Source organism: Mesoplodon bidens (assembly GCF_964165515.1).
Source record: "Mesoplodon bidens genome assembly, chromosome: 7".
NCBI lineage: Eukaryota > Metazoa > Chordata > Mammalia > Artiodactyla > Ziphiidae > Mesoplodon > Mesoplodon bidens.
The window spans coordinates 89,843,933-89,870,122 of NC_138164.1; the positions used below are offsets into that span (position 1 = coordinate 89,843,933).

At 42.5% G+C, this 26,190-nt stretch overlaps 1 protein-coding gene across 1 annotated transcript; it reads left to right on the forward strand.

Annotated features, from left to right (window-relative positions):
• The first annotated feature begins 430 nt into the window (after nt 1-430).
• On the forward strand, nt 431-1,561 carry LOC308620484 (heterogeneous nuclear ribonucleoprotein A1-like). Its single transcript, XM_081240073.1, has one exon. The coding sequence runs from the start codon at nt 513-515 to the stop codon at nt 1,473-1,475; it is 963 nt and encodes a 320-aa protein (XP_081096199.1). The 5' UTR covers nt 431-512; the 3' UTR covers nt 1,476-1,561.
• Nucleotides 1,562-26,190: the final 24,629 nt, after the last annotated feature.

The window sequence follows — 26,190 nt, forward strand, 5'->3', positions numbered from 1 at the left end:
AAGCACAAACACATGGAGGCTAAACAATACGTTACTGAAAACCAAGAGATCACTGAAGAAATAAAAGAGGAAATCAAAAAATACCTAGAGACAAATGACAACAAAAACACGATGATCCAAAACCTATGGGATGCAGCAGAAGCAGTTCTAAGAGGGAAGTTTATAGCAATACAATCCTACCTCAAGAAACAAGAAAACTCTCAAATAAACAATCTAACCTTACACCTAAAGGAACTAGAGAAAAAAGAACAAACAAAACCCAAAGTTAGTAGAAGGAAGGAAATGATAAAGATCAGAGCAGAAATAAATGAAACAGAAACAAAGAAAACAATAGCAAAGATCAATAAAACTAAAAGCTGGTTCTTTGAGAAGATAAACAAAATTGAGAAACCTTTAGCCAGTCTCATCAAGAAAAAGAGGGAGAGATACGTTCGGTAGATTACTCCTTTCTGCTCGTGGACGCCGCCGAGTAAGCATCGTTAACGTCTCCCCCGCCCCCCTCCACTGCCGTCATGTCTAAGTCAGAGTCACCCAAAGAGCCCGAACAGCTGCGGAAGCTCTTCATCGGAGGTCTGAGCTTTGAAACAACCGATGAGAGTCTGAGGAGCCATTCTGAGCAGTGGGGAACGCTCACAGATTGTGTGGTAATGAGGGATCCAAACACCAAACGCTCCAGAGGCTTCGGGTTTGTCACATATGCCACTGTGGAGGAGGTGGATGCGGCCATGAATGCAAGGCCACACAAGGTGGATGGAAGAGTTGTGGAACCAAAGAGGGCCGTCTCAAGAGAAGATTCTCAAAGACCTGGTGCCCACTTAACTGTGAAAAAGATTTTTGTTGGTGGCAGTAAAGAAGACACTGAAGAACATCATCTAAGAGATTATTTTGAACAGTATGGGAAAATTGAAGTGATTGAAATCATGACTGATCGAGGCAGTGGCAAAAAGAGAGGCTTTGCTTTCGTAACCTTTGATGACCATGACTCTGTAGACAAGATTGTCATTCAGAAATACCACACTGTGAATGGCCACAACTGTGAAGTAAGGAAAGCCCTATCTAAGCAAGAGATGGCTAGTGCCTCATCCAGCCAAAGAGGTCGAAGTGGTTCTGGAAACTTTGGTGGTGGTCGTGGAGGTGGTTTTGGTGGGAATGACAAGTTTGGTCGTGGAGGAAACTTCAGTGGTCGAGGTGGCTTTGGTGGCAGCCGTGGTGGTGGTGGATATGGTGGCAGTGGGGATGGCTATAATGGATTTGGTAATGATGGAAGCAATTTTGGAGGTGGTGGAAGCTACAATGATTTTGGCAGTTACAACAATCAATCTTCCAATTTTGGACCCATGAAAGGAGGAAACTTTGGAGGCAGAAGTTCTGGCCCCTATGGTGGTGGAGGCCAATACTTTGCCAAACCCCGAAACCAAGGTGGCTATGGTGGTTCCAGCAGCAGCAGTAGCTATGGCAGTGGCAGAAGGTTTTGATTACTGCCAGGAAACAAAGCTTAGCAGGAGAGGAGAGCCAGAGAAGTGACAGGGAAGCTACAGGTTATAACAGATTTGTGAACTCAGCCAAGCACAGTGGTGGCAGGGCCTAGCTGCTACAAAGAAGACATGTTTTAGACAATACTTGTGTATGGGCAAAACTCGAGGACTGTATTTGTGACTAATTGTATAACAGGTTATTTTAGTTTCTGTTCTGTGGAAAGTGTAAAGCATTCCGACAAAGGGTTTTAATGTAGATTTTTTTTTTGCACCCATGCTGTTGATTGCTAAATGTAATAATCTGATCATGACGCTGAATAAATGTGTCTTTTTAAAAAAAAAAAGAAAGAAAAAGAGGGAGCGGACTCAAAGCAATAAAGTTAGAAATGAAAAAGGAGAAGTTACAAAGGACACCACAGAAATACAGAGCATCATAAGAGGCTACTACAAGCAACTTTATTCCATTAAAATGGACAACCTGGGAGAAATGGACAAATTCTTAGAAAGGTATAACCTTCCAAGACTGAACCAGAAGAAATAGAAAATATGAACAGACTAATCACAAGTGATGAAATTGAAACTGTGATTAAAAATCTTCCAAAAAACAAAAGTCCCGGACCAGATGGCTTCATGGGTGAATTCTATCAAACATTTAGAGAAGAACTAACACCCATCCTTCCCAAACTCGTCCAAAAAATTGCAGAGGAAGGAACACTTCCAAACTCATTCTACAAGACCACCATCACCCTGATACCAAAACCAGCCAAAGATACTACAAAAAAAGAAAATTACAGACCAGTATCACTGATGAATATAGATGCAAAAAACCCCAACAAAACACTAGCAAACAGAATCCAACAACACATTAAAAGGATCATACACCATAATCAAGTGGGATTTATCCCAAGGATGCAAGTATTCTTCAATATACGCAAATCAATCAATGTGATACACCATATTAAAAAACTGAAGAAGAAAAACCATATGATCATCTCAGTAGATGTAGAAAAAGCTTTTGACAAAATTCAACACCAATTTATAATTAAAAACTCTCGAGAAAGTGGGCATAGAGGGAACCTACCTCAACAAAATAAAGCCCATATATGACAAACACGCGGCAAACATTATTCTCAATGGTGAAAAGTTGAAAGCATTTCCTCTAAGATCACTCTCACCACTATTATTCATCATAGTTTTGGAAGTCCTGGCCACAGCAATCGGAGAAGAAAAAGAAACAAATGGAATGCAAATTGGAAAAGAAGAAGTAAAACTGTCACTGTTTGCAGATGACATGATATTATACATAGAGAATCCTAAAGATGCCACCAGAGAACTACTAGAGCTAATCAACGAATTTGGTAAAGTTGCAGGATACAAGACTAATGCACAGAAATCTCTTGTATTCCTATACACTAACAAAAAAAGCTCAGAAAAAGAAATTGAGGAAACAATCCCATTCACCATTGCAACAAAAAGAATAAAATACCTAGGAATAAACCTACCTAAGGTGGTAAAAACCTGTACTCAGAAAACTATAAGACACTGATGAAAGAAATCAAAGGTGACACAAACAGATGGAGAGATATACAATGTTCTTGGATTGAAAAAATCAGTATTGTGAAAATGACTATTCTACCCAAAGCAATCTACAGATTCAATATAATCCCTATCAAATTACCAATGGCATTTTTTACAGAACTAGAACAAAAAATCTTAAAATTTTTATGGAGACACAAAGGACCCTGAACAGCCAAAGCAAACTTGAGGGAAAAAAATGGAGCTGGAGGAATCAGACTCCCTAACTTCAGACTATACTACAAAGCTGCAGTAATCAAGACAATATGGTACTGGCACAAAAACAGAAATATAGATCAATGGAACAGGATAGAAAGCCCAGAGATAAACCCATGCACCTATGGTCAACTAATCTATGACAAAGGAGGCAAGGATATACAATGGAGAAAAGATAGTCTCTTCAATAAGTGGTGCGGAGACAGCTACATGTAAAAGAATGAAGTTAGAACACTCCCTAACACCATACACAAAAATAAGCTCAAAATAGATTAAAGACCTAAATGTAAGACCGGAAAAAAAAAAAAAAAAAAAAAAAAGACCAGACACTATAAAACTCTTAGAGGAAAACATAGGAAGAACACTCTTTGGCATAAATCACAGCAAGGTCTTTTTTGACCCACCTTCTAGAGTAATGGAAATAAAAACAAAAATAAACAAATAGGACCTAATGAAACTTAAAAGCTTTTGCACAGCAAAGGAAACTATAAATAAGACAAAAAGATGACCATCATAATGGGAGAAAATATTTGCAAACGATTCAATGGACAAAGGATTAATCTCCAAAATATATAAGCAGCTCACGCAGCTCAATATTAAAAAAACAAACAACCCAATCAAAAAATGGGCAGAAGACCTAAATAGACATTTCTCCAAAGAAGACATACAGATGGCCAAGAAGCACATGAAAAGTTGCTCAACATCACTAATTATTAGAGAAATGCAAATCAAAACTACAATGAGGCATCATCTCACACCAGTTAGAATGGGCATCATCAGAAAATCTACAAACAACTAGTGCAGGAGAGGGTGTGGAGAAAAGGGAACCCTCTTGCACTCTTGGTGGGAATGTAAATTGATACAGCCACTATAGAGAACAGTATGGAGGTTCCTTAAAAAACTAAAAATAGAATTACCATATGACCCAGCAATCCCACTACTGGGCATATATCCAGAGAAAATCATAATTCAAAAAGACACGTGCACCCCAACATTCATTGCAGCGCTATTTACAATAGCCAGGACATGGAAGCAACCCAAATGCCCACTGACAGACAAATGGATAAAGAATATGTGGCACATATATACAATGTAATATTATTCAGCCATAAAAAAGAACAAAACTGGGTCATTTGTAGAGACGTGGATGGATCTAGAGACTGTCATACAAAGTGAAGTAAGTCAGAAAGAGGAAAACAAATATCGTATATTAACACATATATGTGGAATCTGGAAAAACGGTACAGATGAACTGGTTTGCAGGGCAGAAATAGAGACACAGATGTAGAGAACAAACGTATGGACACCAAGGGGGGAAAGCCAGGTGGGCAGGTGGTGCTGGGATAAATTGGGAGTTCAGGATTGACATATTTACACTAATATGTATAAAACAGATAACTAATAAGAAACTGCTGTATAAAAATAAAATTTAAAAAACAGAAACAGGGTCTTAAAAGCTCCTGTGCAGGGTCTCAAGGTCTGCCCCCACTCTCACCACCCACCACACACCCCTTTTTCTTGCACAGTAGAGTCGGGGACTTCAATAAGGAATCAAATGCACTGAAGAATCCTGATGAGAAACCATGAGGGCTGAGTTCCTGTCCTTTCCATGCCACTAACCAGCTGGTTTGGCTTGTGTGAAATCAGAATTTCCCCAGTCTCTGAGGCAATGGATGGCGTGGTTTTTAGAGCAATAGTCCAAATTGTTCCTGCCAGCTCAGGCAAGACCTCAGTCCCCTTCACGCCATCCCCTCCCCAGTCTCCACAGCCAGATATTCCTAAAAATTCCTAGAGGGTACTTATGCAGGTACAACATAAGTTATCTGTCTTTGGGGGTGTCTGGGGACACTGCTTCCACCTCTGATGGTTCCCATAGGGTATCATGGGGTCCCCTGAAGGCCACTGCCCATCTACCATTTTGGCAAGTCTGCCACACAAAAGCCAGAAGACTTAGTGCCAAGGATTCCAAGTGGTGGGTCTTGAAGGGCTTCCGTTTCCTGTGGGTCACACTCTGTAAGCAACTTCAGTGCTTGCAGACTTTTGTAGATATAGCTTTATCTGTGGTGGGATGTGAGGATAGAGGTTTCACCCCTCTGGGGACTGAGGAATGGCTCCTGAGTCAGCCTGTGACATGTGACTCCTTCTTCCCAAGGCGTGAGGTGTCTCCCAGGAGACTTCTCAGCATGTCATGGAAATAATCATGGCAGATCATCCCCTCTCTGTCAGGCATGTTCATCAGGCCTGTATGCAGTGGTGGGCCCACTGAGTGAGAGTCTTGCTCTATCAGAAAGATGTAGGGGCTTCCCTGGTGGCGCAGTGGTTGAGAGTCCGCCTGTCGTTGCAGGGGACACAGGTTCATGCCCCGGTCCAGGAAGATCCCACATGTCGCGGAGCGGCTGGGCCTGTGAGCCATGGTCGCTGAGCCTGCACGTCTGGAGCCTGTGCTCCGCAGCGGGAGGGGCCACAGCAGTGAGAGGCTCGCGTACTGCAAAAAAAAAAAAAAAGTAAAAAGATGTAGAAATGGGCACATCATTTATCTCTCTGGATTTCAGTTTCCTCACACATAAAATGATCATAAAATCAGTGGGTTTTGAACATGAGGACTTCTATACTTTTAAGTCAGGTTTATTAAGGTCTAATTTACATACAATAAAATTCACAGCTTTTAGATATAGAGTTTAAGTTTTGACAAACATGTAGAGTCGTTTAACCACCACCACACATAAGCTATAGAACATTTCCATCACCCCAAAATTTTCTCTGCCTTTTGCAATGAACCTGATTCCTCACCCCCAGACCTGGCATCCACTGTTTACTTTTCTGTCTCTAAATTCTTGCCTTTCCCAGAACATGATACAGATGGAATCCTGTCTTATTATTGAGGTGTAAGAGTTCTTTATATAATCTGGATTCAAGTCCTTTATCAGTTATATGTTTTGTGAGGGCTTCTTTTTATAAAAATACCAAAGCATTTCAAGGACTTCCATCTGATCACAGTGTAAAGTACTAAAGTATCCTTTGACTGAGAAAGTACACAATAACAAAAGCTACTCTTCTTTTTAACCAATGCTTTAAATGAGCTTGTAGTTTATTAATCACAACAGAATCCAATATATTTTAAAAAGAGTCATGTATGGTATTTACTTAGATAGGAAGCTTCCTTTGGAATGTTGATAAAATGCAATAGTCCTTTTCCCCATTTAAATTGTCAAATGTACATACATATAAAAATATTTGTATTCAGTTTCAGAGGGTTCATAGATGTCTAAAACCCACTTTGAACTATGTAGGGATAGATCCATGGCCCTAAGATTGAGCCTCACTGGTTGATTCAGTCCACAGATAGGTATACTATCAATGCAGGTTTGAACAGCCCTTGACACAGCTCCAAGGCTCCCCAGAGGTTCATAATCCACTATTGGGAACCCTAGCACTGGTGGCCTCTGAGGTCCTCTCTTAGCTCAACAAAACTACAATTCTCAGTTCACAGGACGACTCAGCTGCCCCAAATGACACATTCGCCCAGTGCTGAGGAAATAATCCTTGGGGGGAAAAAAAACAGAAAAAGTATTATGCTTGTGCTGATATTAGAAAGGATGGGGTAGGAGGGGGACATCCCTGCTTGGGACTGGTGGATCCAAACTTCTCTTTTCAATTCTATTGGTTCATGATTTTGGAGCGGAGATTTCCCTCTCCAGGTGAGGTCATGGGATTCGGTTCTGAATCAGCTAGTCCATGCCTGCCTTCTTTCTGTGAGCCCCACCGCAGACTTCTTCAGTGCTTCCCACGAACTCACTTAATTGGCCATGTGTCAGCTCAGTTGCTGAGCCGATCTAAGTCATGATGAATATTTCCTGCTCTTTACCCCTAGCCCCAGCTTGCCACATAATTCTGTATCATCAGCACTCACCATGAATTTACATTTGTTCTTTTTTTTCTGGGTCATTTATAAAGCTAGAGGCAGAAAAAGCTCAAGATATTGATTTGAAGGAACTATGTTTTAAAATTTCCACTTTGCTGTTGAATATTCACGGTGACAGCAGACATGTATTCATGGCATTTGTGGATGGAAAAGGGGGGTCCCAGTCAAGAGATACTTTGGAGGGAGATTTGATGATTGGATGGGTAAGTTGTTGGGAGACAGAGATAGGGTCTCATGATTCTTGGCTGAACAACAGTTGCAGGGTGATTCCAACAACTAGGAAGGTGGGAATCAGGTGGAGAAAGAAATAGTTCATGAGTTTGGTTTCAAAAATGCTGATTTTTGAGAACTGGGTAGAGATATCCAGGAGGAAGTTGGATAAACAGGTCTGCAGATCAGAAGCAAGGTCTGACCTGGAGACAGAAATTCAGGAGTCATCAGCATGTAGCCATGGGAAGGGAAGAGCTTGTCCAGAGTTTTGCAGATGGTGCTAAGGATATGTTATCCCTAGCTATGATAACATGTTATGCTAGACGACATGTTATCTTCATCCTTTCCAGCCGGCTGTAGAAGTGACCAAGACATGTACCTTTCATGTCCCCCATGAGCAAGAAGCCTGTTTCCACTCTATGATGTGTATGTCTGGGGGGCATGTACCTCTGCATTACTTTTTATTCCCTCCAAAGGAAAATCCATTATGCAAAACTTTATCAAGCAATGCAGATTAATAAAATGTTGCTGGAGAGCTGCAAGAGAGGGCTTACATGTGCCCCTTACAGCAAAACTGTCCAAACATCTCCACTGGATGTACATGTTCTTCCTCAATCACCTTCTCTCCCACCATCACCAGTGGCCTTTCTCCATTGCCATCCTTTTTCTTTTTTTTTTTTTTTTTTTGCGGTACGCGGGCCTCTCACTGTTGTGACCTCTCCCTTTGCAGAGCACAGGCTCCAGACGCACAGGCTCAGCGGCCATGGCTCACGGCCCTAGCCGCTCCGCGGCACGTGGGATCTTCCCGGACCGGGGCACGAACCCGTGTCCCCTGCATCGGCAGGCGGGCTCTCAACCACTGAGCCACCAGGGAAGCCCTCCATTGCCATTCTTCCACAACAAAATGCTCAAATGCTCGTTTATTGTCCTAAACAATTCAGCTCTGGCTCCTAATTTGCCCAGCCCTCTCAGTAAAACAAAATCACTGTCATTAACCAGACCCACCTTCTCATAAGGTAGTCTAACATTAGTAGTACAGTATTGAGGTAGTGTGCCCCTTGCGGGGGGTTCCCCCTGCTACACATAGCTTAACCAACATCAGGCATAGTGTGGGTTATACCCAACCTTAGCACTATTGACATTTGGGGCCAGATAATTCTTTGCTCTGGGGACTGTCCTGAGCATTGCAGGACATAGCAGCATCCCTGCCCTCTTCCCACTAGAAGCCAGTAGCACACACAGCCCTCTGCCCCCAGGTGGTTGCTCAACTCCCTGGGATAAAATTCCAACTCCAACACTCACCAGTTTTGTGATTTTGGGTAAATTATCCAACCTCTATGTGCTTGGGTTTTCTCATCTCTAAACTAGAGATAATAATAGTATCTGCTTCATAGAGTTCTAGTGAAAAGTAAATGATTTAGTACTTGCAAAAGACTCAGAACAGGGTCTGCCATATAGCAAGTACTCAGTAAATGTTAGCTTTTGTTATTATTCCAGATGGTGTACCAAATTATTCCTTCTGACTCAATAGAGTGCTCCCAAGAGGAGCTCTGGTGAATATGATTTTCTTTTTCCAGTGTGACCTAATAATTTTACTCTTAACCAACTCTGAAAGCCTCAGAACAAGTACATTTATCCCCTGTTTTCAAAAAAGGATTTAAGTTTTCATCCAGCTCAATGAGCAAAGATCAGGGACTTTTTGGTGTCAGGTTGTTCCCTTGACTCCAATCTACCTGAGGGTGAGAACTTGTACTTAAATGAAAATAGCTTAATAACCATCCTACATATAAGGGGAAAGCTGGCATCCTCCCCATGACCTCTGGGGATGTGAGTGTATGGGTTTGTCTCTACTGGATGCCTTTGCTCCAGTTCTTCCCCTGAATCCTTAATCCGCTCACCTGACACGTTTCACCTGTTTCCTTACCTCTGTGTCCCACTCGAGAAGTGGTTGGTCCTTTCCTTTGATATTCCCAGCAGGGAGTTGTGTGTGGGAGAGATTTTACTGGCGATTCGGCATTCATGAACAGCCAAGCACTGGAAGCTGAACTTTAGACGTTCCTGTATGTTGAAGTCTCTTAGTGGCATCCACCCCTGGGGGCTTCCCCCTGGCTCTCTCCTCCTCTAGGTCTCACCCCCTTCTCACCTGCAGAAGCCCCTCTTTCTGCATCCTCCTCTCACCTCTTTCCCAGCTTCTCTGTATTCCTGGGTTTCTCAGTTCCCCCCTCAGTATGCTCTCTTGAGAACTCTGGGAACTGCTCTTTCTTGCAGAGCAGTTGGTGCTATTTGTTTCATTCTTGCACCATAGGAAAGAACCATAAGAAAGATCTTTTCACCAAATGCCTCCTCAAGGAACCTGAGTTTTAAAAGACAGTTATTTTCCTGAAGAATTGCTCAGCCAGCCTTTGAAAATGTTTTTCTCCTATATACTTTCTTACCTTCATATAACACTAGAGAACACCCAGCCCCATATCCCACCACTATCCTCTCATATTCGGGATTGCCATTCTTGTAGATTCCTTGCTAGTCTTTTGCTTTCTTTTAAAATCAACATTACTGACATAAAATTTACATATCATAAATGCTTCCGTTTTTTCAATGTGCGGTTGATGAGTTTTGTCTAATGTATACATCCATGGAAACATCACCACGATCAAGATGTAGAAAATTTACATTACCCTCCAAAAGATCCCTAGTGCCCTTTTGCAGTCAGTCTAACACCCCAGCCCCCAATGACCACTGGTTTGCTTTCTGTCACTGTAGATTAGTCTGCCTGTTCTGGAATTTTATATAAATTGAACCATCCAGCAGGAACTCTTTTGTGTCTCACTTCTCTCAGTTGCACGATGTTTTTGAGAGTCATCCGCACCGTGTAGGTCCTCCCTTATTATTGCTGCGTCATTCCCATTGCGTGAATATATCAATATTTATTTAACCATCTGCCTGTCAATGGACATTTTCTGGTCCTTTGTATCCACATGCACATTAGTATTTCATTGTTGTGTGAATTTATGTAATTATTGTGTGGGGAGTTTGGAAAGCAAGCAAAGAAAAGCAGAAAAAAGCAGAGAGGAAAACTCAGTCATATTTATTAATCAGTGGTAAACGTTGTTAACTTTTTTTTTTTTTGCGGTATGCGGGCCTCTCACCGCTGTGGCCTCTCCCGTTGCGGAGCACAGGCTCCGGACGCGCAGGCTCAGCGGCCATGGCTCACAGATCCAGCCGCTCCGCGGCATGTGGGATCTTCCCAGGCTGGGACACGAACCCGTGTCCCCTGCATCGGCAGGTGGACTCTCAACCACTGCGCCACCAGGGAAGCCCTGTTAACATTTTAACATATTTATTTCTATTGTTTTCTTTTTGAATTCTGCACTTATTTAAGGTATTTCCTCTACATATTACTCATATAGTGCTTTTGTCACATAAGCACCATATCATTAGCATTTCCTTATGACAATAAAAGCGGTGGAAAAGAATGAGGTAAATGATGCCAATGTGAAAAGATAGTTAAGATATAGTGTTAAGTTAAAGTAAACTGCTGAACAGTACACTGCATGTGATCACATTTCTAAGGGGTAGATACTTGTAAGTGGGAAAGTGATAGCTGAGGAAGAGATAACTTGAAGCTGACTGTGCCAAGTCTTAGAGTAGGGACTTCAGATTCATTTGGGGAGAAATGAGGAGCCATTGGAAGGCTTTGAGCAGAAAAGTGACATAACATAACATGGCATGTGTTTTAAAAGTCTCTCTCTGGATAATGCTGAAAAAAGACCATAGGGCAACATAAAAAAGGGAGGCCAGGTTGGCAGCTATTGGAATAATCCAAGTGAAAGGTAATGATGGTTCAGACCAAGATGATGGTAGTAGAGCCGGAAGAAGATGGTAAGAATCTGGATGTATTTTCAAGGTATGTCCGATAGATTGGGTGTGAGGTGGGAGAGAATGCTAGAAGTCAAAGAAGACTTCAAGAGTTTTGACCTGGGCAACTGGATGTATGGAATTGCCATTTGCTAAATTGGAGAAGACTATGGGAAGTACAGGTTGGGGAGGAAGTGATGGAGGAGCTTGTTTTGGAAAAAATTTAAGAAACCTTTTACACATCCAAGTGAAGAAGTAAATTGAACAGTTGAATATATGAATGGAGCTCTGGGGATTGATGCAACCTGAAAATATCAAATACTATCTTCATCAGCATGTGGATGGTACTTAAAGACATATGATTGGATGGAACCACCAAGGTATGTAAGTTTAGATAAAGAAGAGAAGAGGTCCAAGGACTAAGCTGGGGAGCACTCCAATGTTATGAGATACAAATAAAATAGCAAAGGAATTGAGAAGGAACAGCCAGTGAGGTAGGAAGAGAGCCAGGAGAGCGTGGTGTCCTAAAGATCAAGTGAGGATGGTGTTTTAAAGAGGAAAGAGGAATCAACTATGTCAAAAAGGAACTGCTAACAACCTAGGTAAGTTGAAGACTGATAACTGGCAATTGGGTATAGCAACATGGCGGTCCTGGTGACCTTCAAGGGAGCTGTAAGGAGGAGTGGTGGGGCAAAAGCCCGACTGGAGGAAGATCAAGAGAGGATGAGGGATGAGAGTTCAGATAAGAACAAAAAATTTGGTTAAAGGTTTGCATAATGGAATTTATGAGGAAGTATTACTGGAACTCAGCTTGCCTGGTTTTAAAAGTAAAGGTAATGTGACAACAAGACATACCATTCCTCAAGAGGAAAGTTAGAGATTCTAGAAACAAATGTCAACAAATAAGCACCATAATGAATGGGAGTCAAAGGCCTAGCACTCAAATCTCAGATTGCCCTCATTAATGGTGCAATTTTTATGAAGATTTGAGCTCTCTGGACCTCAGTTCTCACATGGTTATAATGGGAGTGTTGAACCAAAAACTCCTGAAACCATCACATAATCCAATATACTATGATATTCTCTAAGTATTTAAAGATCTCTTACACAAAGCAGCATGAATGGCTTTATTCTCCACTGGCTGTTCATAGCCCTCTCCACAGGACCCTAGCTCTATTCTTGACTCTCCCAAGCCTGCAGGTGACTTTGCCTTCTTCTCCACCAAGAAGGCAGGTGGTGTCAACGGGACAGTCTTCAAATGCCTTTCCTTCAACTCACAAATTCTCCATGCCTCAGAAGAAAAAGAGTTCCTCCTCCTTTCCATCCCATTAATTTCATCACCTCTCATCCCCTCTATAAAGTCAGAACTGAAACCCCTGGCTTTAGTCCTCTGCAGAGAGAGATTATTATCTCCATTCCTCAGACAACAAAACGGAGGTTCAGAGAGTATGAAATAACTGCTTGAATTTACACCAGTGAAAAGGGGGAGTGTCGGGCTGTGAACAGGTCTGCCTGACTCTCCAGTTCTTTCCTCTCACCACCATCCCCCTTGGATGGAATGCACCCATACATGAAAGGGCTCATTCTTCATCTTTTCTGCTGTTTTGCCCAACAGCATTATCATCTACGTGCTGCTATGATCATTTATGTTGACCTGGCTGGGGATGCTCCTTGGCAAGATGCCCATCTGAAAGTCTGTTTACCTGCTTACTATTGTGATTTTGTTAAACTCTTGGCTGATAGAGGGCTCTTTTCAATCATTGACTTGGACACTTTAAATCCGAATGCCAGCTATGCAAAAGAACTCACCAGTATGGTACCTTTCATATAAAGTCCCAAACGAAACAATACGATCAAGGACATATCTATAAGAAAACTATAAAGAAAGGAAGAATGTGTGTGTTAGCAATTGCCACACCAAAAAAATGTTGTATAGGCATAACCTAAAATTCAGTGTCTTTTTTTTTAATTAAAAATCCTTTATTGTTAAAAAATTGCTAACCATCATCTGTAAAACTCAGTGTCTTGAAGCCACAATCATTTATTCTCATGGAACTGGGAGCTGGCTGGCCAGGCTGGGCTCAGCTGGTGTGGCTCAGCTCTCCTCCACGTGTTCCATCTTTCTCCTTAATGGGCATCCTAGTACAAGCATGTTCTTTTTTATGGTGATGGAAAAGGTGCAAAAAAGCTAGTGGAAACATGGAAGGATTATCGAGGCCTGGGCTTGGAACTGACATATCATTTCTGCTTCCTTCTATTGGCCAAAGAAAGTTATGTAGCCAAACTTTTTAAAATAGAGAAATATGTCCTAACCACAGTTGGAAGGGCTCTGCAAAGTTACATAGAAAAAGGTGTGGATACAGTGAGGGGTGAAGAATCGGGGCTGGCAATATAATCTACCACAACAGCAAAACACAAAATTCAGGATAGTGTGTACCTCTGGGGTGGGGGTGAGGACAGTGAGGTTTACAACCAGGATGTGATACACTAGGGGCTTCAGTGAAATTGTTAATGTGGTTCCTAAACTAGGTTGTAAGTTCATGGCTGTTACCATCTTGCTCTTTATAGGTTGTATATTCTATGAATGGAATGTGTATAGTAATTTTTTAAAGTTACTGGAATCAGATAAATAAATAAAAGTTACAACACTGGGAGTCTCAGATTCTGTACTACTCCAGCCTCACTTTTAAACTTTGTGCTTCTCTTTACTGATTTCTGATTTTTTAATTTTGTTTACTCTCACTTGCCAATATAAATAATGGTTTGGTTACCGGACATCTGGACATTAATATCATCTAATGCATATTTATAATCTTAGTCGGCTGCTCACACTTTTTAAAAAATGCAGCTTTTACATTCTAACAGAGTTCCTTTTCCTTCGTTCCTTTCAATGTAAACTCATTTAAAACCACAAATTGTTGTACTGGCAGTTATTAGTCCGGATTGATTAGGTTTGATCTCTGGGTTAATTTCACATGTAATCATATTATAGTTAGTCACACCTAGTGGCTCTATTAATTCAGATGTATTTTCACTTCCTTACCTATTAATTACACCCACCTCTGATGACTGCTTGGGTCTCAGCTACCGAAGAAAAGCAATCCCCATATATCAGGGAACAAATTACTGCCTCCCGCACTAGGAGAACTTGGTTGACTTGGAGGCTTTGTCAGAATATTATTGATGACATCTTTATTCTCCTCCTTCAGATGAATGGTGAACCTGCTAAGTGAACCAGAAACACCAAGGCCAGGTCTAAACAGAATGACAGAACTCCCTTGGACTGTGATCTAGGCAAGAAATGGTGGGGGAGACACACATATAACATCGATGCAAGTTTTATTTGTAAAGAATTTTAAAACATATATTTGGTTGAGGTCCACTTCACATAACTTATCTTTCTCTTTGGATTTGAAGAATTTTAACTGAGTATCTAAATTTGGGCACATGCTGCCTAGAAAGCCTGAGGCTGGATCTGTATTTAATCAGCAAAACATGGTACCCACACTCAAAGCTTGAACTGTCTGCTGGCCAAGTCCTAGCCAAAGCACTGCTGAGAAAAGCACTATTGAGAGAGGATTGTTTGAAGGACATGTGACTCCATCTATTTCTCCTATCTTTAATTTTTGCATTCAGGGACCCTCAGAACCATACCTACAAGGCCCTCCAAAGCACCGTTTTCACCAAGGTGCAATTCTGCACATTAAATTGCCAACTCACCTTGTGAAATGAAAACTACATTGAATTTACTATAGGATTGTTATAGAGGACATTATGATATACGTTTCTTTGTAGATGAAGCCCTGTACAAGAAAATTCTCTTTGTTTTAGGTTCTGAGAAAAGCTCAGCATCTTCTGAGCAACTCAGCATCTCTTCATCAAAAACTGGAATCATATAATGGATTGGGTTTCCCTTTTCACTCTGGCCACTGGGAAGCTCAGTTAGTTTTGAAGCTCAACTGCAGTAACTGTTTAAGATGCTATCACCTGCACACCTGTGTTCTAACATTCTTCTTCCTCCTGACCATTTATTTTAATTTATATCTTTAGCTGATTTTAGTTTCAGTTTTTGCAAGTGGTGTTTAGTTTTTGTTTTAGTTTTTGCTAATACCCAATTTTACTGTGTGTTTAACATTGGAGAACACAATGGGATGTGAATAAGTAATCAACACCAAGAGCAACCTTGAAGACATTAACCACAAAAATTTGTGGGTGTGGATGGAGAGAGGTATGGATAGGGAGTTAGGTTGGGCAGTCACCTGCCTACACTTGCTGATTGTATGCAGGGTAGGGAAAAACATTGTACTTTATAAGCACTGTATTGTAAGTGGAAAATGCAATGTCTTAAATAAAACTGTATTTAAAATTGGCACCATAAAAAAAATCTTCAACATCATCCAAAGGTAGAATTTTTATCTTCTCAACAGGTAGCAGAGCCCTCTTCTCCTGCCTCCACAGCCTGAGGCTCCTATTTCCTCTACCCCAAGGCTATTGCCCTTTCCTGCCCTGTAACTCCAGGAAATTCCTGGGAAACAAATTGAAGCCACAGCATCAAGGTGCTCTCTGTGCTTGCTCTCAGCCCACCTTCACCAAGACTCTTCTCTGACCTGTGAAAAGTCCTTCCTCTCATGACCACCTGTTGGAGGTAGATCTGGGAGGGTCTTCTCTGCATGGCTGCAGGTGCCCCTGGAAGTTCTGGAAGGAGCAGAGACTAAAGTGCAGTGGAATAGCTACCCCAACACGCTTTGATACATTTCATTCAACACAGCTTGAATTTGCTGAGACACAGGGCTGGGCACCATGAGTGATGTGCAGAGGAGACAAGGCTGGACTCCAGGAGCTGTGAGACCAACAGTATTGTCTATTAGATCCCAACTTCTAAGTTTATTTTAGCACTGGAAACTTTTTGCCAATAATATCTTACAGAGTCACCTCGGGAGCTAAGAGCAGAGCTGTCCTGGTTGGAGCAGACCAGGCTTTCAGGCCTGCCCAGCCAGACATTCCGTTCCTTTGCCTCAGTCCCCTTCACCTCTGGGGCTCCTTGGAGAAGAGCCTGAAAACCATTAACATGGCTGCACCTAATGCTTAACTGTCTGGGTTTGAATCTTTACTCTGTAACTCACTAGTGCTTGATCTTGGGGGAAATTACTTAACTTCTTGGATTGTCAGTTCCTTCATATGTAACATGGGAACAAAAACTGTTTACCTCATTGAAGTTGTTGTGAGGTTTAAATGAGCTAATGTCTATAAAGCAGTCACATACATTAATAGCGCTACTTAGTAAGTAATGAGTACAAATAAGCAATAGCTATTAGTCCTATTAAAGACTTATATTGCTCTTGTCTTTTCAATGAACTGAAAGAGTTACTGAATTCAGTAAACCAGGAGATCGGGCTCAGTCTGTCCTCTCAAGGAGGAGATCATTTTTCCAGCAGGGGAGATGGTATAACAGCAGCCAAATTATCAACCTGCAAGTCAAGTACTAACAAATCTTTTAACAGATCTTTTAAAAATCACCAAAAAATTACATTTGGTGTAATTCAAAAACAATTAAACCCATTTCTGGATAAAATTGTGGCAGAGTGATCTTGGGCAGGCCATTTGACCCCACTAGTTTCTGTGCCCTTTTCTGAAGAATGGAAGCAATGAACCCCACTTCCCAGAGTTTGGGGGAGGTTCAAATGAGGCCTTGAACACGCCAAGCGTCTTTCAAGCTGTTTGTCAAAAAGCCCTAAGGAGCCATTGGCACCTAATAGGCATAAGTAAATATCTCTTGCATCTGAATTCTTTCCATCTGGAAAGCTCTCCAATGTCCTAGAATCCCTAGCTTTCCGACCAGGCGGGTCAGAAAAGCAACTTAAAAGATTCATTTTAATGTCCACTTTTCCACTTTTCCCCCGAAAAACCACTTACAAAGTTGCCAACTTTCTGGCCTGGCTGCCATCTTATTAAGGGTCACTTCATTCATCAGCATGAGGAAGACTCCATTCTCTCAACCAGACAGGAAGGGCTGGGCCTCCAGTTACAGGGCAACTGGGTGGGATGGTGAGGAGAGGGAAGGGAAACAGCCACAGGATACATTTAATCAATTTAAAGCCACAGGGCTTCCCTGGTGGCACAGAGGTTGAGAATCTGCCTGCTAATGCAGGGAACACAGGTTCGAGCCCTGGTCTGGGAGGATCCCACATGCCGCGGAGGGGCTGGGCCCGTGAGCCACAACTACTGAGCCTGCGCGTCTGGAGCCTGTGCTCCTCAACAAAAGAAGCCACGACAGTGAGAGGCCCGCGCACCACAATGAAGAGTGGCCCCCACTTGCCACAACTAGAGAAAGCCCTTGCACAGAAACTAAGACCCAACACAGCCAAAAATAAAATCAATAAATTAATTAATTAATTAAAAGAAGGCTCAACATTTAAAAAAATAAAAAATAATAAAAATAAAAAGCCACAACTGTGAAGACCTAGAATTTCCAAACGGCCCTTCCTTCTTGTATTACCAGCCCTCCCCTGACCTTCAGCCAGCTAGCTGATCATTGGATGATGAGGAAGCAGGTGCTGGTTCATGAAGCCTGTTCATTCATTCGTTCACCCATTCAACTGCTCATTTATTCATAACTATTTCTTGAGTGCCTATTATGTACTGAGGATAGAATGCTGAGCAAACAAGTACACCTATATCTTGTCTTCATGGAGCTCCCAGTTTGGGAATGGGGGTGGGAGCACACACATTAACCGCATGTCCATAGCCATGATTAGGGCTATGATGTGTATTCAGGGAAGGCTATTGGTGACACCTGATCTGAGATTTGAAGGAACCATTGGAGGAAATGGGGGGGGGGGATTGGAGAGAAGATTCAAAAGAACATCACGTGCAAAGACCTTACAGATGGAAGAACACTTTTGGAACACGGACAAGCAAGATCAAGAAAGTTCACTTGCTATCTGGTGGGACCCTTAGGCTGGCGACACACTGGTCCCCATGTACAGCCAAGCACTCAGGCAGGAGTCAGCCAACTCCAGTTCTAGTCCTGGTCCCGTTGATGGTCAGTTCTTTCTTGGACCTCAGTTTTCCAGTTCTAAAATGGGATAGAGACCCTTCTTGTAGCCCGATGGTGAGGATAAGAAGTACAATCAATCTGTCGTCACCCGATGGGCCGAGCAGCTGCGTCGGTGCCAACCCCCGTCTCCTATGGACACGGGCCGGAGTTGGGGTACGGAGCTGCGATCCAGGGCTAGCAACCGGCCGCCACAGCGGGCTCGGGCTCTAGGTCGTCCCCTCCGCCGCCGCTGGCCCGCAACATATGCGCGAAGGAAAGTGCTACGAATGCCAAAAGGCTGCCCTCCCCCGCCCCCCCCTCCCGTCCCCCGCTGGCGCCATCTGCTCTGCAGCGCTAGCCCCGGCCCCGCGAACCGCGGCAGCTGTGCGCCCACCCTCGGCCGCTCTGCACGTCGGGACCCGCGCCCCGGCCGCGCGTAGGACAGCGCTCGCCCCGAGCACAGCGCTAGCCCTGGACTGCGGGGCGCCGGGCGCGGGGCCGCTCCGAAAAGGGGCCTCCGGAAAAGCCTGTCAGCCAGTCCAGGTACATTTCGCCTTTGGTGGAGCTTCCGGTTCGTCTTTTGGACACGCCCTGCATGGGCAGACCAGAAAAGCGTAATACCTGGCTCGGGAGGTATTACCCAGATACGCCTGGGTTCTAATACTGACCCTAAAGTTAACTAGCTGTGTTCTGTTGGGCAAGTCACTTTACCTCTCCCGGCCTCTGTTTTCTCTTCTGCAGAATGGGTGTAATAACATCTATTCCCCTAGGATTGCTAGAAGGATTAAAGAGGAAGTTGCAAGTCAAGTTTTCAGCGCAATGCTCTACACGTACGTGAAACTTAACTGCTAAATATTAATTTTACTCAAAGCCTCCCTTTCTGGGGCTTTATGGTTACTTGCTGGATTTCTGTAGCTCCTTAAAATTTCGGCTTGCTGCTGCATCTCTACTCTCTCACCCTCTTCTTCGAGCATGGATGAAGAAGGAGAAGGATGCTGCTGATCTTTGGAACATTTCCCACCAGTGACCTGCCAGGGGATTGGCGACTCCTGGATTCCCTAAGGTCTCCTGACCGTGAATGAGACTCCGTTTGCAAATGTCTTTCCGTGATTGCCCAGAAACACTCTTATGTATAAAGTGCACCAAAGGACCATCCCAAAGAGTGGCTGTTAAGACAGCAGAGTGATAACAAAAGATGGACGGACATCAGGGAAACAGAAAATGAGGAAACTCAAAGTAGGGAAGGGGCTGCATTCATTACATTAAAAATGGATCATCCCTCCCACATGCCGCGGAGTGGCTGGGCCCGTGAGCCATGGCCGCTGAGCCTGCGCGTCCGGAGCCTGTGCTCCACAACGGGAGAGGCCACAACAGTGAGAGGCCACAACAGTGAGAGGCCACAACAGTGAGAGGCCCGCGTACCGCAAAAAAAAAAGAAAAAAAAAAAAGTGGATCATCCCTAGATTCTTATCTAATGCAAAGGTTATCAGAAGGCATGGGTTTTAGTCAAAATTCTGTCACTTACTAGGTATGTTGCCAGGCACTGGTGCTAGACTGTGGGATGATAAAAGCAAACAAAACCTAGACCCTGTCCTCAGGAGTTTACAGTCTAGTGAGAATCAGACAAACGTGGATGCCTTGGTGGAGAGGGCTATAGGGCCCCAGTGAGAGGCTTGTCAACATTCTGGGTGTTTAGGGAAAGTCACTGAGCCTCACTGTGCCTCATTTCCCCCACCTGAGCCTGGGGGCTAAAAATACCCTCTTATAATAAGTAGCAGCTAATCTTTTCTTCACCACTGGAACCTAACCTCCTACCCCATACCCCTAAAGCACAGCTCATTCTGCCCTCCTTCAGCATCTAAGCAGCTGCCACAATCCTCGAAGACCGATAGGAAGAAAACACAATATACAGAAAACACCAGAGATGTGTGTTGTTGTTAGGAACATTGATGTCAAAGGTCACCCGCTATGCTCCACTGGTGCTTTGGGTGCTAAATGCTGTGAATGGATGATGAGGATGGGGGCAGGGAGAAGGTGAAGGAGGGGGGAGGCGTGGTAGTGGAAGAGAGGGATTTTCGGCTCACGGAAGAGTTGGGTCATATAAGGCTCCTCAATCATCTGATTGCTTTTAACAAATGTGTGATCTAACAAACGTCCATTAAGCGAATGCTCTGTGCCAGACAGTGAACAGACCTAAGCCTCTGCTCTCAGGAACTTAGTGGGAGCGCAGACTGCAATCAAGTAACTAAACAGTATCGTTGGTGGTAAGTGATCTGAAGAAGACAGAAGAATAAAGGGCTAGGGAGGGACGGTGAGTGCTGAAATACATGGCATCTGAGCACGTTAATCCTGATATTCAGAGAACCTTTGGTCTGAATCTAACTGTTCTTTTGGAGGGAAGCAAATCATTAATATCTAACTCGAAGTAATATATTCAGTTCACCCCAACTTTACTGAAATGATCTTATCTTAGATTTTATAGGCAAAATGAACATTTAAAAATACCCTTAATCTTATTCAGATTCAACAAATGCAACATGTTAATAGACTATAACCTTCCAAAGTCTTTGCTATGCATATACTATATATTTTGTTTAAAAGGGATCATACTGTGTTGTAATAGTATTCCATGAAAACCTTTCCTTACTGTTAGACATGTTTCAGCAACATCATTGTATCTGTGTATCATAATTTAATCAATTGATTTATGATTGAGCACTTATGTGGGAGGTATCCCATTTCTCACTAGTTTAAACAATGCCACAAAGAACTTCTAAATATTTTCTCACATCCTTAACTAATTTCATGTTCACTGGGCCATTATCTTCCTGGGGACTTTGGAATTCTCTCTGGCAACAGAGGAGCAGAGAAATAAGATGGTGTTTTTGACAGAGAGGTGGTGCCATTGGGCAGGGGAGTGGGGGGGGAGGCAACTCCCTGAAAAACAAGGAGCCCACTGCCTTAAATTTGGGGGCTCCTTGCAGTGTAAATCTAGCACCCAGGATTGCTTTGCACTGGGAAGAGCTAATCTTTTTTAGGTGTCAAGTAGCTCATTGTCTTTATTGTTGCTTATCTAATACAGTTTAAAGGACCCAGAAGGGTCCTTACAGTTAGTAAGATCTGGAGCAGTTGCTCAAGGTCCTCCTTCAGGAACTGGTGATGATAATACCTGTCTTAAAGGGTTGTTGAAAGGAGTATTTACTCCTTTTTACTCCTTTTTAGTATTTACTCCTTGCATGAACCTGCCTATGCCAGAGCAGGAGGATGCTTGATTAACAATAGATGGTAAATGCCAGGACTTTCTCTAAGCACTTTGCATATTTAATCCTCGAGAGAGCTCAGAGGGTAGATATCATCATTCCCATTTTATAGATTTGGAAATCAAGGCTAGAGTGGCTAAATCATCTGTTCAAGAAATAGAACTGGTATTCGCCCCCAGGTCCATTGGAATTCAAAGCCTGTGCCTTAAAACAAAAACAAAAAACACTCCATTCTGCCTCCCCAGCTGTATGTAACTTGGGTAACAATTTCAACCCAGATATTCCATTAGCATTTTAGTGCCCAAATCCCCAACAACCCCAAACCTCTACTAACTCAGGTTGGAGGTCCAAGCCCCTTGAAGGATCCTCCTCCCCTGATATTCCTGGACCTCTACCAAGGACTGAAATGAATTTGTCCAGATTGATGCTGGCTGTCATGTCTAGCTAAGCTGGTTTTCTAGAATTTCTGTCCACAAGAGGCCCACCATGACCTGGAATGTCCCACTGCCATCTTGTGGCAACAGATCTCTGGCAATGTCTTTTTTTTTTTTTTTTCAGCTTTATTGAGGTATAATTGACAAATAGAATTGTAAGGTATTTTAAAAGTACAGTGTGATGATATGATATATGTATATACTGTGAAAGGATTGCCCCCACCAAGTTAATTAACACATTTATTACCTCACACAGTTACCTTTTTTGTTGTTGTTGGTGGTGGTGGTGGTGAGAACATTGTATTCCTCTCTGGCAACGTCTTGATGTCAAGGAACAGGAATCCTGCTGCTGCCCAACCCCCATACTGTAGATTTCTCGCCAGTTCCCTTACTTGTAAAATGAGCAAGATTGTCCTTCACTTGGTATACGTTCATTTGGGGAAGGTGGAGGTACACAGTAGGTAGGACCCTTAATGTCCCACAGTTTTTATTCAGCTTTTATTCTGACTCAAGCTTTGCCTTGAAACCGAGCAGGACTGTGCAGGAACTTCTTGGGTGTATGAGGCATCCCCACACCGTGTCCCCCATCTCTTGAAGTAAAAGGCTTTGCTTCAGGCCTCCCCGAGTCTCAAAAGGCTGGCTCAAGAATTAATGATTAGAAAAATGTGAACATGCAGTAACAAAAAATAGCTATTGGGCTAGGAAAGTGGTAACAATTTAAACAATAGATCAGCCATACAGCAGAGTCACAAGACCTTTAGTTCCTCCCCGAAAGGCGTAGATAATAATGTCTGATGCATATTCCTAGATTATTTTTACAGAAACCAGACTCCCACCAGATGGAAACTGCTGACCACAGGCATGTAGACCTCATATGGCTTGGGAACAGAAGGTTGATGACATTGACTCCCAAAACATCACCCTGTTACCTCACCACCAACCAATCAGAATGTCCATGAGCTGATCAGGCACCCTGCAACCCACACCACTAATGTTGCCTTTAAAAACCCTTCCCTGAAAGCCATCGGGGAGTTCAAGTCTTTCTCTGGCCAATGATGTTTTCAAGAGATGAGCTGGAGATGGTATGGCTAAGTTAGGATGAGAATCCCCCAACAAGGGGTCTCAAGCGCTATAGAGTTTAGGGAGATCCTTTTCATAGTATGTTTCTCATCACTCTTCTCTCAAGGAACAGACATTCTTACCAAGGTGGGTAAGTCAGGATGAGTTCTGATGTCAGCAACTACCTTGAAACCATCAGTCCCTCTGATCTCTAAGCCATTTGCTGAGTAGGACTCCATCTAGCAAGATTTAGTCAGCCAACAACTATTTATCAAATGCCTACTATGTGTCAGGCGCTATTCCTCTATTCCAGGAATAAGGGATGCAGTAGTAAAGAACATAGACACAGTTTCTCAGACAAGGAGCCTGGAGACACCAGCTTTCCTTAGGAAAGATCTTTTTTCAAGACCCCCACTCTTTTCTGGTAATTTGGCTTTCATCAGAGCCCTGGGAAATCCATCAGATATATCTATGTATGTCCTAATCCTAACTGGGGACAAAATCCCAGTCCTTTCTCTCAAAAGCACTTTGACTCTCACTATACTTGGCTTAAAGTCATGGATTCTGGAGCCACACTGCCTGGTTCATACTGCTTGCTCCTCTCCAGTTATGACCTTGGACAATCTACTTAACCTTTCATGCCTTGGTTACCCGATTTGCAAAATGGGGTAATAATAATAGTCAACACTATCAAGTGCTTACCATACTCCAGGCACTATTCCAAGTGCTTTAGATTTATTAACCAAAGATCCTCACAACAATTCTATGACATAGGCACTATTAATTCCCCACTTTACAGACAGGAAGCTGAGCCACTGAGGTGTCAAGTAATTGCCAACTGTGGAACAAATTTTATGAGTTTGTTTATCTAAATGAGTGGCATGAAAAGTGGTCAATGAATTGTTATTGTTCTTACTGATCATAATTTTAAATGAAAAATGTAGGCAAATCTCAACTACAAGGAAGAGCTCATAGAAAAATCTAGAAGGAAACATATTAGAACACTAATAGTGGTTGCCACAGGATAGTGAGATGATTAGAGGTGACATTTTTCATACTTCTTTAGATGTTTATAAAAGCGTTCCAAATACTTTACCATGAGTATACATTGCTTTCACATTCAGAAAAAAAAATCCTGGAGTCCTGGGAGAAAATAAATCGAGAAGCTTTCTCCTTTGGCCCAGCATTTTCATGGGACACTTCCTGTTGGCCCTGGTGACAACACTCTTCTCCCTGAGGGTGCTGGGCCCTGCAGGGGCTCCCAAGGCCATCTGACTTGGTGACCCCCATTCCCAGGGGCAGTAGGGGGCTCAGGCAACATCTGCTTCCCCAGTGAATTACAGATCCCATTACTCACTTAGCTTCATTATATCTTTAATTATGACCTTTTAGTCTGAGTGGAAAAGAAGTATAATTTTACTTTAAGAGATATGCCAGGCTTACGCTCCCAACATTTCCAGGTTTCATGGAAATTGCAGGGATCATAGAAATTTAACCTGATAATTACCTTAATATTTCAAGGCACACAATTTTACTCTCTCAGAATAATTATGGGTTGTTGTTTTTTCTCCCAAATTCTTTTATTTCTCCATTATTACAGGTTATGTTCATTTCTGTTGTGTATGCTTAGAGACATAGGAGAATGCAGGGCATCCTTATATACTCGAGTCCGTAGTACCCTACTGTTAAAATGTAGTCCTCTTTTATTTTCTCCCAGTATTATTTCTCTCAGACTGTAAGTTTTATGTGGGCAAGTAAAACATGTTTTGTTTCACTCAACTTCCAGTGCCTAAAATGGAACTTAGCATGTAGTAGGCATGCAATAAGTATTTGTTGAATGAATACCTGAACGAATATATTTTGAAGCGATTATACTGCAGGCACACACCTCAGAGATATTGCAGGTTCAGTTCCAGACTACTGCAGTAAAGCTAGTCACATGAGTTTTTTGGTTTCCCAATGCATATAAAAGTTATGTTTACCCTATACTGTAGTCTATTAAGTGTGCAATAACATTATGCCTAAAAAATATGTACACACCTTTCTTAAAAATACTTTATTGCTAAAAAATGCTAACCTTCACCTGACAATGCAGGGTTACCACAAACCTTCAATTTATAAAAACTGAAATATCTGCAAAGCACAATAAATTGAAGCACAATAAAACAAGGTATGCCTGCGCTGAGCCTGTGCGTCTGGAGCCTGTGCTCCACAACGGGAGAGGCCACAACGCTGAGAGGCCTGCGTATCGCAAAAAAAAAACACCAAGGTATACCTGTAGTTGCATTTGTATATGATAAGGCAATCATGATGTCATCAAACTCATGTTGAGTGCCTACACTAGAAAGGTAGCATAGATCCACCACGCCATAGTGAAACCCTTGGAGCTAGACATGTTTCAGAATTCAGGATTTCCATATTTTATAAAGTATATCTTATCTAAACCCCCAGCAATGACTGAGTCAACACCCCATGATTAAAGAGCAAATGGCTCTATTTTGCCGTGAAAATGTATGAATATACGCATTAAGTGGGACAAATAAAAACTATACATAATTTCAAGTCAGTTTAGGTGACTTTTTGGTGCTAAATAAATCAGGTCATGTCCAGTTCTGCTGTCAAATGAGTTAGAAAAACTTTTTGTTCTTAGGAGTTTGGCATTGCAAGTAAGGACCTTGGGACCTGTACAACTCAGTGCTTAAAAGTGTGGGCTTTAGAGCTGGCATTGCTTCATCTGGGCCCACCACTTATTAGCTATAATCTTGGACAAATCATTTACATTGTTTGTCTTCAGTTTTCTTATCTATAAGTGAGAGTGATAACAGAGACTTTCACACAGAGTTGTCACGAAGATTTAAGAGAGTTAATACATACAAATCTGACCCACAGTAAGTGCTCAATAAATATTAGCTATTAACATATTACCTCATTTCATGATGCAAACAAACACTTTGTGAGACATATATTATTTGGGTCATTTGACAGACGAAGAAACAGAAAGCTGGGCAGGTTAAGAACCTGGCCCAAAGTTACACAATGGGAAATGGACAGGGCAAGGATTTGAAACTCCAACTACGGTATCCTCTGCATTACACCAGCTCACCTAAATTCTTGTATCCATTCATGATTCCTTTTGTTAGCTGTTACT